This window comes from Bubalus bubalis, chromosome 3 (genome assembly GCF_019923935.1).
Source record: "Bubalus bubalis isolate 160015118507 breed Murrah chromosome 3, NDDB_SH_1, whole genome shotgun sequence".
In the NCBI taxonomy this organism is placed as follows: Eukaryota; Metazoa; Chordata; class Mammalia; order Artiodactyla; family Bovidae; genus Bubalus; species Bubalus bubalis.
Window position 1 is genome coordinate 72,251,162 of NC_059159.1, and position 11,704 is coordinate 72,262,865.

Below are 11,704 nucleotides of genomic sequence, written 5' to 3' on the forward strand. Positions count from 1 at the left end.
ACTAACAATACTGAGATGTATTTCTCAAGGCAAATGACTAACACTCCTGCTCCTGACAGCAGCCCACGCCTGAGCTCTCTCACCTCCGTTCAGTCCATCGCTAACATGTACTGCCCGCCTCCCACGGATCCGGCATTAAAAACTAGAGACTTCATGGTAATACCACTAGATGGGCTGCTGTTTACTTTAACACAGCACTAATGTTCTATTTCCAGTTTAACTGCTTCAATGAATGATGAGTTGGAAAAATCACCCTCACCACTTTTTGCAGGGCTCATGGTTCCAGTAAAGCAGGAGGTGTCCGTGCTCCACGGAAGCCTGACTGACGTCAGACCCGACCCGGAAGCGCCGGGACATTAGGAACCGAGTGCTGTGACCAGCTCGGCATGCACATCACCTGGTGAGTCACACTCGCCATCCTTGGGGAGAGTCCACGTCTCCCTTTTCACATTTCACTGCCCCCACCCCCAGAGATGTCAAGTCAGGACCAGTACCTTCTTCCCTTCACTCTAAGGGTGGGCTTATTTGGTGGGGAGTCACAACCCAGCTAGTGAAACAAGGTGCCAATCCCAGGGGCCACCGAGCCCTCTTGTCAATCTGGAGACCCTCTCCCGGGGCCACTCCCAGTGAGGCATTGCTCCTGGCGTGGCTTCTACTCTTGGGGGCTTCAATAATGCATGAAAGTGCTAGTTCCTCAGTCATGTCCAACTCTGTGCGACCCCATGGACTGAGCCCACCAGGCTCCTCTGTCCATGGGATTCTCCAAGCAAGAATACTGAAGTGGTTTGCCATTTCCTTCTCCAGGGCATCTTCTCAACCCAGGGATCGACCCTGCGTGTCTCACGTCTCCTGAGGGTGGGACTAAGCGGCTGGAAGAGAGGTGACAGAATCCACTTTGGGAGGCAAAGAGCTGGAGCAGAGGGGAAGGAGGGAGGTGAATTTTAGTCAAGTTGAAGTCCTCAGGCCACCTTGGAGCCCATGTCCCTGACAACAGTCACTGAGGTGACACACGAACATCCAGGCAGCTGGCCCCTGGGCTGAACCATGGTTATCAGAAAGCTCTGGCTGCCGGAGAGCCCACGGCGGAGCAGACACTTACCCAGCACTGGCCCAGCCCCACTACCTCTTGTGACTATGGTGGAGGGCGCGGCAGAGTGAGTTGGAACGGCTTAGCGAACCTCCCAAACACAGGCACTGAAAAGATGCTCAGAATAGAGAGAGAACAGGAAGAGTGACCTTGGATACTCTGCCTCCACAAAGTGCAGCCACACCCGAGAGCTGGGACATTCAGGTTCCCCCCCAGAAAACAGAGCCAAGACCTTCCTTCCCAGCAAAGGGCAAGACCTTCACATCTGCCTCCTAGAGGTGGAGATGGGACAGCGGACTTGAAACGAGGGCTTACGCCACGGGTGCTAAGTGCCACTGTGTGCCCGTCACCATGAGTGGCAGAGGAGAGGTGCCAAGGAGAGCCAAAGAGGGGTGACCTGGTGTCCAGATCATCATGGTGACGCTGGCCCCGTGTCGGCAAAGAAATGATGGCAACAGCGGGGACCAGCCTGCCCTGCCCGCGAGAGAGGAGCAGATGGAGTGCAGAGAATTCATCAACAAGGCCAGGTGGACGTCCTGCTGCTAAGTCACTTCAGTCGTGTCCGACTCTGTGCGACCCCATAGACGGAAGCCCACCAGGCTCCCCCATCCCTGGGATTCTCCAGGCAAGAACACTGGAGTGGGTTGCCATTTCTTTCTCCAATGCAGGAAAGTGAAAAGTAAAAGTGAAGTCGCTCAGTCGTGTCCGACTCTTAGCGACCCCCTGGACTGCAGCCTGCCAGTATCCTCCGTCCATGGGATTTTCCAGGCAAGAGTACTGGAGTGGGGTGCCATCGCCTTCTCCAGGACATCCTGCTATCTTCCTACTAAAATGAAAGCAGCACCTAGAGAGTTTACTTGACTCCATGCAGAGGGTACTGCTTCAAGAATAAACAAGACAGTGAACACACTCAGCGCAGCGCCAGGCACACGGGACAGGACAGGCTAGGGCATGTCAGCAGCTACTACGCACTTCAGATGCTTGGGTGGTCTGAGCGTTTATGACAGTTTAGGACGGCGGCTTGTACTCTGGTTACTTCTGGTGTTTTATTCCCAAAAATACATATTCAGGGATAAGCACTATCTATGTTTTCACTGATTTTGGTAAGTTGGCTCTACTTTCTTTTTAGTGGGGGCTGGGGTGATGAAGGGTTTCCTGAATCACCAGAGTGGCTTCTGGAAGCATCTGGGTAGGGAAATGTCTCACCAGCTCCAGTTCTTTTTAAGTAGAACCATCCTTTAAGCAGCACATCTAAGACTTTGATCCCTAAAATACTGTGTTGGAAGGTTTTAACTGCAGTGATAGTTCTATTTTCTTTGAATGTAAGCAGATAATCAGAATGTTCTGCTCGCTGGCTGAATGCATGGCTCACAAGTCATAGACTCAGCTGGTCAGTTCTCTGAATCGCTAATCTTAAAACGGATTCTCTGTTCTAATGGAGACACTTAGCAGTTGGGAAGACAAGATGCAATACCGTGGTCCTCATAAACCTGCAACCATTCCAACCGTCAGAAGATGGCGGGGATCCCCAGAGAGGCACCATGGCTGTGCATGGATGGGGAAGCAGGGGTCAGTTGCTTCTAATCTTGTAGGAGAAGCGGCTCTGAGGAAGAACCTCTTGTGGCATTATCTTCCCTGACTGCTGTACACTGGACTGTAAGTATTTTGAGGTGGGGAAAAAAAGAACCCCAAGGCAGCAACTATCCCGATTGTGTGTGTCTGTGTTTGGGGATGAAGGGGGAGGACGGTTATGAAGCAGCAGCTTACCTCAGCAATTTGATGGAACTGACCTTTAATGTTTGGAGTAGGAGTCCCTCTGCTATGTGGAGGGGGCAAGGCTGCTACACAAGGGTCAGCAGCAAAGTGTGAACAAAAACAAGAGCTGTGTTTTCTTTAGGGTGGCTGCTGCCCCACCCTGGAGTGTCCAGGCCTGAAGAAGAAAGGGCTTAGGGGCCAGGCTCACCAGCGCGGTCAGGAGCCTCCGGTGAAACAGCTTGTGAGGGGCCCCTGGCACTCTGCTGGTGCTGGTATTCACATAGACTCACTCTGCATCGTGCAACTGAAGTGACGGGGAAACCAAACGAGGCCCATTCAGACAGCGAGGCGGCGGCTCCCGTCCAGCCTGAGGCCTCCAGGTGAGAATGCGGGCTCTGTGGGCAGGAAGCCGTGTATGGCGTCAAGACCCCACAGCGTTCAAAGGGACGAGGTGGGAGGGAGGGAACGTGGGTGGGGAAGGGCCGGGGGACTATCCCACTGACATGGCAGTACAAGGGGGGCAAGTTCGAGAACCAGAGGCTGCTGACACGAGGAACCGCCAGTGACGTGAGCAGACCTGGGTGGAACTCAGGCAGGCCCTACCCTGCGGCAGTGGCGGGGCGGGGCCGACAGCAGCACTCAGGCCGCACCGTGCTTCTTTCAGGTGTGTCCAGGCCATGTCTTCTGCCCCAGGTTATGAAAATCTCACTTAGCTCAAGTGCAAGCTCGTGTCTGAAAAACACGTTCTGATGGTGACAGCAACGGGGACCGCAGGCGACCAAGGAGCAATGGAGAATTCTCCGCAGTCTGTTAGGCAGGAAGCCTCAGGTAAGGCCAGCGCGGCACCTGAGCTGGTCAGCACGTGGGACAGAGTGACCTGGAGGCGCCGCAGTGGTGGACTCTGTTTGGCAGAAACTTGAGTCAGAATCCCAAAGACGGAGCAGGCTGAGACTGGATGTGAGGGAGAGGTTTAGTGCGACTTAGAAGTCAACTGGGGAGCACTAATCAAAGGCTTCCATTTGGGAGCTGAAATCACTCCAAATCCTTTCCTTTCACTTTGGCGCGGACGCAAACACTATGTCATTATTTCAGTTTACTGAGTTGCTGTTCCAAACGTTCTAGGGAGCATTAGAGCTCAAAGGGAACAGGGAACGGGAGATCTGCCATCTCCAGTCTCATAAAGGACAGAAATCCTTTTAATTATGACCATGCCAATCTACATCTTGCTAAAACAGCTAATTACATGTCAGGAGGACACTCAGTCATTCAGAACAATTGTCATTATATTTTTATATATTCATTCTTCTCCACCCCCCTCAATTACCATGGTTACACTTTGAAAGGATTCAGGCAAACCTTCATTTGATCACAGCACACCAATGTGAATTTGAGAGTTAATTATGGCTGTAGAGAGCCATTTTTATTTGAGAGAAAATGAGAACGGAGTCAAGGGAGCCAGTGTCCCAAGGTGTGTGAAGCGCCAGGCGAGCTGGTGTCCCCGTCCCCCTGCTGCCCCCACACCCACTGGCGGGCACGACACTGCTGCCCAGATGGGGCGAACGGCTCCCAGAGCTCTCCAAGTAAGCGGGATGCCAGGAGACAAGGGCAGAGGCCCCGCCAAAGCGCCCTTCTGCTTGGTGTTTGGGAGCTGGCTAGTGAGTCAGTGGGTGTGAAATGCGGGTGGTGAACTGAGCTCACTTGAATGGAATGAACTAGATTTAGTTCTGCTCGCTGCTTGGCCCCAGGTGTCACGGAAAGAACGAGGTAACTAAGTCCAGGACAGACATGCCTGCACTCCCAGGGTGCCTACCAGAGTCCTCGAGGTCTCTGGGTGAGCACAGGATGTAGGGTCCTGGGGTGCAGCCAGATTTTCCCTCTCTTCTCTCCTACATTTATTCCCCTCTTGATTAGAAAAGAAAAGCATTATTATAGAAACCTAGATTTCTCAGGTTGTTAGCTTTCCTTCTGCTGCTGTTTTTCCTCCCCACTGAGGAGGAAGAATGCAGCTGATATGGAAAGTTCTCAATTTATAAGCGTGTAGCGAGTCAGCCTCTGAGATGGCAAGATGAGCAAGCTGGCACAGACAGCCAGCGAGCATGAAGAACGGCCTCTTGTATGGCTGGTTTGGGAGGGGGTTTCTGTGGGGGAAGATGGGCTTGTGGGCTTCATGCGTTTAGAAACCCACCACCTGAGCGTGGGGGGTTCGCAGTTTCTCTTAAGAGGGATAAAGAGATCTTTTCTCTAAAGTGATTAGCATTCTTTTGGGAAGAGAAGCATATAGTGAAGGAGACCACAGGACTAGAAAAGGAAGGGCCCCCTCAGCTCTGGGGAAACTTTCCCTCAGGAGAGCCTGGGCACTCATTGCTGCCTCGCAGGTAAACCCTTCTGCTCTCAACTGGGTAACTTAGGTGTTAGCGGGTAATGGTCAACTAGACAGTATGGAGATCAGGAAAAAGAAGAGGGTTTTCAGAGCACACAACTCAGTTTGCCAAACTTAATGTGGCTAACATCACCTCATGGGAAACAGACGGGGAAACAGTGTCAGACTTTATTTTTTTGGGCTCCAAAATCACTGCAGATGGTGACTGCAGCCATGAAATTAAAAGACGCTTACTCCTTGGAAGGAAAGTTATGACCAACCTAGACAGCATATTGAAAAGCAGAGACATTACTTTGCCAACAAAGGTCTGTCTAGTCAAGGCTATGGTTTTTCCTGTGGTCATGTATGGATGTGAGAGTTGGACTCTGAAGAAGGCTGAGTGCTGATGAATTGATGCTTTTGAACTGTGGTGTTGGAGAAGACTCTTGAGAGTCCCTTGGACTGCAAGGAAATCCAACCAGTCCATTCTGAAGGAGATCAGCCCTGGGATTTCTTTGGAAGGAATGCTGCTAAAGCTGAAACTCCAGTACTTTGGCCACCTCATGCGAAGAGTTGACTCATTGGAAAAGACTCTGATGCTGGGAGGGATTGGGGGCAGGAGGAGAAGGGGACGACAGAGGATGAGATGGCTGGATGGCATCAATGACTCGATGGACATGAGTCTGAGTGAACTCCAGGAGTTGGTGTTGGACAGGGAGGCCTGGCGTGCTGCAATTCATGGGGTCACAGAGTCGGACACGACTGAGCGACTGAACTGAACAACTGATCCCCAAATCCTGAGTAAACACCCTTGTTATTTAGAGAACACACAAAAAGGAATGTTTTCTGTAACTCCTCCCCCCACCCCGCATCCCACCCCTAAACAGATACCACCAGCAGGAGCTGGTCAGTGCGCCCAACTTTCACTTGGGAAATCCTGACAAACAAATGCGGCTCAGTAAAGCTATAAATGGATTTGGCTGGTCTCAACGCAGCCCAATGAATACAGTAGTAAAACACTGGTGTAATCACAACAACAAAATGACAAGCTCTATCAGCACTCTGACCTAAGATTCAAATCACAGACAGGCTAGCACAGAAAACCAATGCACAAGTAGAGGGTCAGGCTATTCAATGCAGAGTGCACACGACTGTGCACAAAGTCATCAATAAGAGAAATTATTGCCTAAGAATCTGTTGAGACTCACTGGGGAAAAAAATCTGGTGGTTCTCTGACAACAACAAAAAGAAAAAGCAATTCAAAAAGGCAGAGCCATAGTTGCATGGGAAGACTGCTTCTACCCAAATTGTTCTTAAGACCAAAGAGAGAGAAGGACTTGATATTCACATTTTTAGGACGGGGGTCGGGGCTCATTTATGAAAAAAGGGATTATTCCCACTGGGTGGGCAGAGAGAATGGCTGGTCACTGGAATAAGTAGCTAGTCAAACAGGAGAGCCGCAAGACAGGAAGGAGTAAACACTCCTGTGTGACGAGATGGACCACACCCCCTACTCTGCCTGCTGCAGAAGATGAGAAAATTCCAGCAGGAAGTCAGCTCAAGAGGAGGCCTTGGTTTGGAGCCCAAAGAGAAGAGGAGTTAACCACAGACAGAGAGGATGTGCCTGTAGATTTCTGATGAAATGAAAGACGATTTTCTTATACCTGCTAGTTGAAATTGTACAAAGGCCAAACAGGGAGAATTGAAACAACTCTGTCGCTAGCTCTTCATGAGTTGTCCCTTTTGAGGTAAAGACATACCTGGACATCTGGATAGAGGAGCTGCTGGTCACAGACTGCTGCAACCCTATAGGCCTGGGTACGGACTCTCCCATCTCCTCGATTGGACTTAAGTGGTCTTCCTGTGAAGGACAATGGGGATGTGGGGAAGATCTACCCTGCCAAACACCAGACTGTGGGAACTTTACAGACCCCGAAGGTGGGAAGAAGCTAACCACACTCCTCTAATACTCAAAGCTAACACTCAGAGGACCGAGATTTATGAAGAAAACTGCCCTAAGCTTTACTCCAGCCTTACAAACCCTTCTGAAATAAGCCACACTGTTTATTTGGTACCGACTGGCCTTCATCTGGTGTTAAGGTTCTCATTTAATGCAAAAATGGCATTAGGATGGTCCACCTTTAAAAGCTCCCTCTGTAAGGCTCTGTTTTAAGAAGGGGAGGAAGTTTACGCATGTGACTGCAGTAATTCAATGAAAGTGTCTTAAAAAAAAAATAAGTTACCTGGAACTGCTTGCAAGGGTTCCTCACCTGGGAAGCAGCAGCCCCTGAAACAGTCCTCTGGGGCCTGAAAAATGTACAGCAGGAAGTGAGAAAAGAGGACAGAAAAGCCACAAGCACACAGTGGAATTGTTTTCAAAGAGTCTATCTTCCCTTCAGAGAGCAACTTAGGGTTTCTATTTTAATACCACCCTTTAAACCTGAAAAAGCTGAAGAAAAAAATTTACTCCCCAAAGATATTACTCATTAGTGGCAACTCCACACACATGGTAAGAACTAAGGTAGCCCGGAGAAGACAGCGGAGTTCAAGCTGATGACCAAAAGCCTGTAGTAGATTTAAACTGAAGACCCAAAGAACTAAATTTTCACTCTTGGTGAGAAAGCTGAAGTTAAACATATGGCAGTGGCAGTTAAGAGCAGACCGGCAGCTGTCTTTAATGAAAGGGGTGAAGGCTTCTTCCTCTTGCTCCTACTGAACCCAAGGAGCTGCTACCCTGCCTGGCAAACACATTCTTTCACTTTTTCCAGATTTCTGGGTAGCACCTGGTACTCCCTTCACAGATACTCACCTTTATTCTCTGAAGCTTTCTTTCCTTCCTGAAAGGTCTTAAAACACTGAAACCTTTTGGCTCTTCTCTGGAAATCACTCTGTTTCTTTAGAAACTGCAGCTGCCTTTATAGTTTGAGTCTGCTTCTTTAAAAGGAACCAGCAAGAACAGATGATACTAGCAATCCCATCATAAAGAAGCTATCAATTATAATAATCTCCTTACAATAAATCATGGATGCAGCTTGTCAGACAGTATATTTTTCTCTCTCCTTTTCTTTCTGATTTAACTGAAAGTAAGTAGACAAAAATTCCACCGAGATGGAAAGATAGATACATTTTTTTCTAAATAATATCAAAGGAAAGAAAGCTAACACAGTCTAATTGCAATAAAAAGTCAAACACACCAAGAAAGAAGATGAATGTGGGGGGTGGGGGAGGGCGGGTCATTCCTGAGAACAACAAATGCTACTCTTGAATTTGTTGGTTCAAGTAATACAGTGAAACAGAAAAAGACTACTCCACTTTACTTCAATTCTGGGAAGCTGGAAAAAAATATATACATTTTCCCCCTGAAATCCTAGAACAAGAGCAGGTCCTGCCTGTAGCTCTATAAAGTCACGGACCCACAGAGGCAGCACCTCCATGCCTCCCAAAGGCCTCCTCACACTGACATAAGCAGGATGGACAGACACGGAGGCGAGCGCATCAGCAGGTGCCTTAGGTGGAGCAAGACCAGCCGGAAGCTGGCGGATACTCAGAATCTCACTGACGAGGAAGGGAAAACAGGAAGGCCAGTCATTCTCTCTCTCTCTCAATGGTTTTAAGTTGAAAACATTTGGTGGGTGAGGAAGGGTGAAGAGGTCAGGAAATACCCCCTCCTTCAATCTTACAAATCATTTTCAGGTGACGGACAGACAGACGAAACCTTGCTTAAGAGCCAGCCCTCTGCATATACCCCTTTAAACAAGGTTTTGTCGTTCACAGAGGTGGAGTGAGGCAGGAAATACAGAGCGGCCGTGCCTCTTTCAGACGCAGCCTACACTGGAAGCTGTTCCTCTTACGCACCGTGACACTGTGTCCTTTAATCGAGATGCCAAGAGATCATTTTCATACGAGGCTGGCAGATGTAATATTCTTGGATGCATGAGTAGTTCATCATTTCGCTACTGGATGACAAGGTGATCACAGGGTGACTTTTCTAACCAAGTTCACTGTTTGGTATTTTGAGTTCTCAAAATGAAAAAAAGATTTATCAAATATAAATATCTTTAAAAAGTAACAAAAGTGCTACATATGTGATCAAGGAAAAAAATTCCATTAGTTACTGCTGCTTAAAGTAGATTAAACTTTACAAATATTACCACATCCATTATCAATATGGCTTCCAATTATTAAATAAATTGCCTGTAGCAATATAGCTTTTCACACCTCTACAAGGACAGAGTAAAGAGAACACCTAAGCAAGTCACATCTCGCAGACCCGCCACGGAAGTTGCAAATGTCCCCTGCTTTTTTCTGCTCCTATTTAGGAAAGCATTTGCGCTTGTGACAGTCAGCAGGCATAATCCCACTAGAGTCCTCTACCAGCCTCTCATGTTGAGGGGCTTCAGTTTAATGGCTACAGGGACTGGAAGTTCGTTCACTTACTTTTGGCCTTAGCTCCATCCTCGAGTCACCTTTCTGTGTTTTTGGTAGCAAGGAAAGGAGACACAGACAGGAGGCAGAGCCGCTTCCGCGGTGACTTCCGGCACCTTCCCGGTGGGCGTGCCTGTGCCACGCACTGTATAGTGGTTCTAATAACATCCACCATTATTACACCTTCGGCTCATGGTTTTTCCCAATGCTCTCAAGCTGGGTTTTGTGGGTTTTTAACTTTTTTTTTTGTTGTCATTTTTCTGTTTAATCATGGTCCCAAAGGCAGAAGGCAGTATTTTATCTACTCAGTCACACAGCTTGTGAGAGGAAAGGATGTCTGTGTCAGGCATGTTAACATCAACCAAAATCTGAGATCGAGTTTTTCCACTGACATTCTTAGCACAGCACCCAAAGAAGTATAATCTAGCCACGGTGTGACTATTATGAGGCACGGCTTATTGCAGCTGGAAATCAATTATTCCCACGTGGAGGGGGGGTTTCTAGTGTTCCTTTTACTCTGCGGACACTCCCCAAATGCCGTCTGTCAATCTTGGCCACACTACCTCAGCTTGCATCCTACCAGTCTTGGGGAAGGAAGAGGGGTAGAGACTAGTGTTACAGGAATCGAAAGGTACCCAAGGTTTGACACGGAGCCTACTATTTGAGAACTGAGGGCTAGCTAAATACCTGGAAGCACTTTCTTGAAATGCTAAGACAGAGCAGCAAGATTTTCTAGCCTCGGGGGCTGGGAGAGGGAAGTTTGGTTGGTTGGTTGGTTATTAGTTACTGGGAATTAATACTGAGAGAGTATATGCAAAGGCTGAGGGCACCATGCCATCTTCACAGAACAAGACCCTAAGGGCTAACTGACATACAAGAAACTGCAAGTTATACTGTAAGAACACATGTTAAGGACCGAGGAAAGTCTGCTAAGGTGCTACATCTAAACTAAGTTAACTTCTTGCGTTCAGCCCTCCCTCGTCAGTCGTCATCCAGGGCCTCTGTCTTGATTTCGTTGGCTCCTTGTCGGGCCAGTGCCAAGATAGTGTGGTTGACTGCCGCCATCTCCACAGCTAACGAGATGGGGTCCTGGTGGTCGCTATGGCTAGTGCTGTCGTCCTAGACGCGCAGAAGGGAGAAGCAGATGTTACTGGGGCCTGGGGAGACCCTCCAGCTCACAGAAAAGCATGCTGGGGCAAGGGGGAGCAGAACATTTGTGGGAGGGGTCATGACGGGGTAGAGGTGAAATGTATTTAAGTAGACACTGAATGGATACAGGTCCAGAGACTACTGGTTGGCATTTCGATGGTTCAGCAGATAAAAAGCACTAAAGTGTTTTTTTTGGCTGAGAATTTTTCCTTCTGTCAGAAAGACTGCTGGGATGACGATCAAACCTGGACCATTCCAGGCGTGCAACCACCATGGCACTAGTGATTGCAGGCTACACTAGTGAGCTTACATCCTGGATGGGCGCTCTTACACATTATTACGATTCACAGGATGTCTCCACTCAGTTGAGAGAACCAGACAAAATTACAGATACCAACACCTTACGGATAAAAATGCATTTTAGTAGAAAATAAGCCAAAACCCTCCTAAAACTCCAAATTCTCAGTTACAACAGGAGAGAAGGGTAACTGTCGGAAGTGGCTACGCACTCCGGCTGTAAGGGGAGCTGGGGGAGGGAAGCGCAGGTGTCTTACTTGGAAGATGTGAAGCCTGCCTTCCACATCGCTGTGTGATAAATACAGCTGTAAAGGAAGCTGCACTGGAGGGTGTTCATCAGGCACTGAAGGCGGTGTTACAAATAAGGTGGAAGTTTCTCACCTGTCATCTTCAGGGGACTCTACAGCAGAAAGCTTTGGGAAGGGCAAGTCCCTTCCTGGGAAAAAAGCATGGTATGTGCTGCCCTTAGGGCCTCTGGAAAAAGGATGGAAATGATCCATCTACACTGGTAAACTAACAAGGATATTTCTGCTTAGACTCCCAGAACATTCTCTAGAGTGAAATGTGCAGCTCTGACTGGGGGTCCTTGGTGGGGGGAGGTGTGTGGGGGAAGCCTTGGGAAGTATAGGCAG

The 11,704-nt window shown here is 48.7% G+C and overlaps 1 protein-coding gene across 16 annotated transcripts in view; it reads right to left on the reverse strand.

Annotated features, from left to right (window-relative positions):
- Positions 1-6,505: 6,505 nt before the first annotated feature.
- Positions 6,506-11,704, reverse strand: part of HMBOX1 (homeobox containing 1) — a 195,810-nt gene continuing 190,611 nt past the window's right edge. For 7 of the 16 annotated variants that reach the window (XM_045165007.1, XM_045165003.1, XM_045165006.1 and 4 more), the window contains one exon: positions 6,506-10,745. In XM_045165007.1, coding sequence (XP_045020942.1) covers positions 10,608-10,745 — 138 coding nt within the window. In that variant the 3' untranslated portion in view covers positions 6,506-10,607. Of the gene's footprint in view, positions 10,746-11,176; positions 11,509-11,704 lie in introns of those variants that run through there. The other 9 variants (XM_045165013.1, XM_045165012.1, XM_045165011.1 and 6 more) reach the window with 5 other exon arrangements.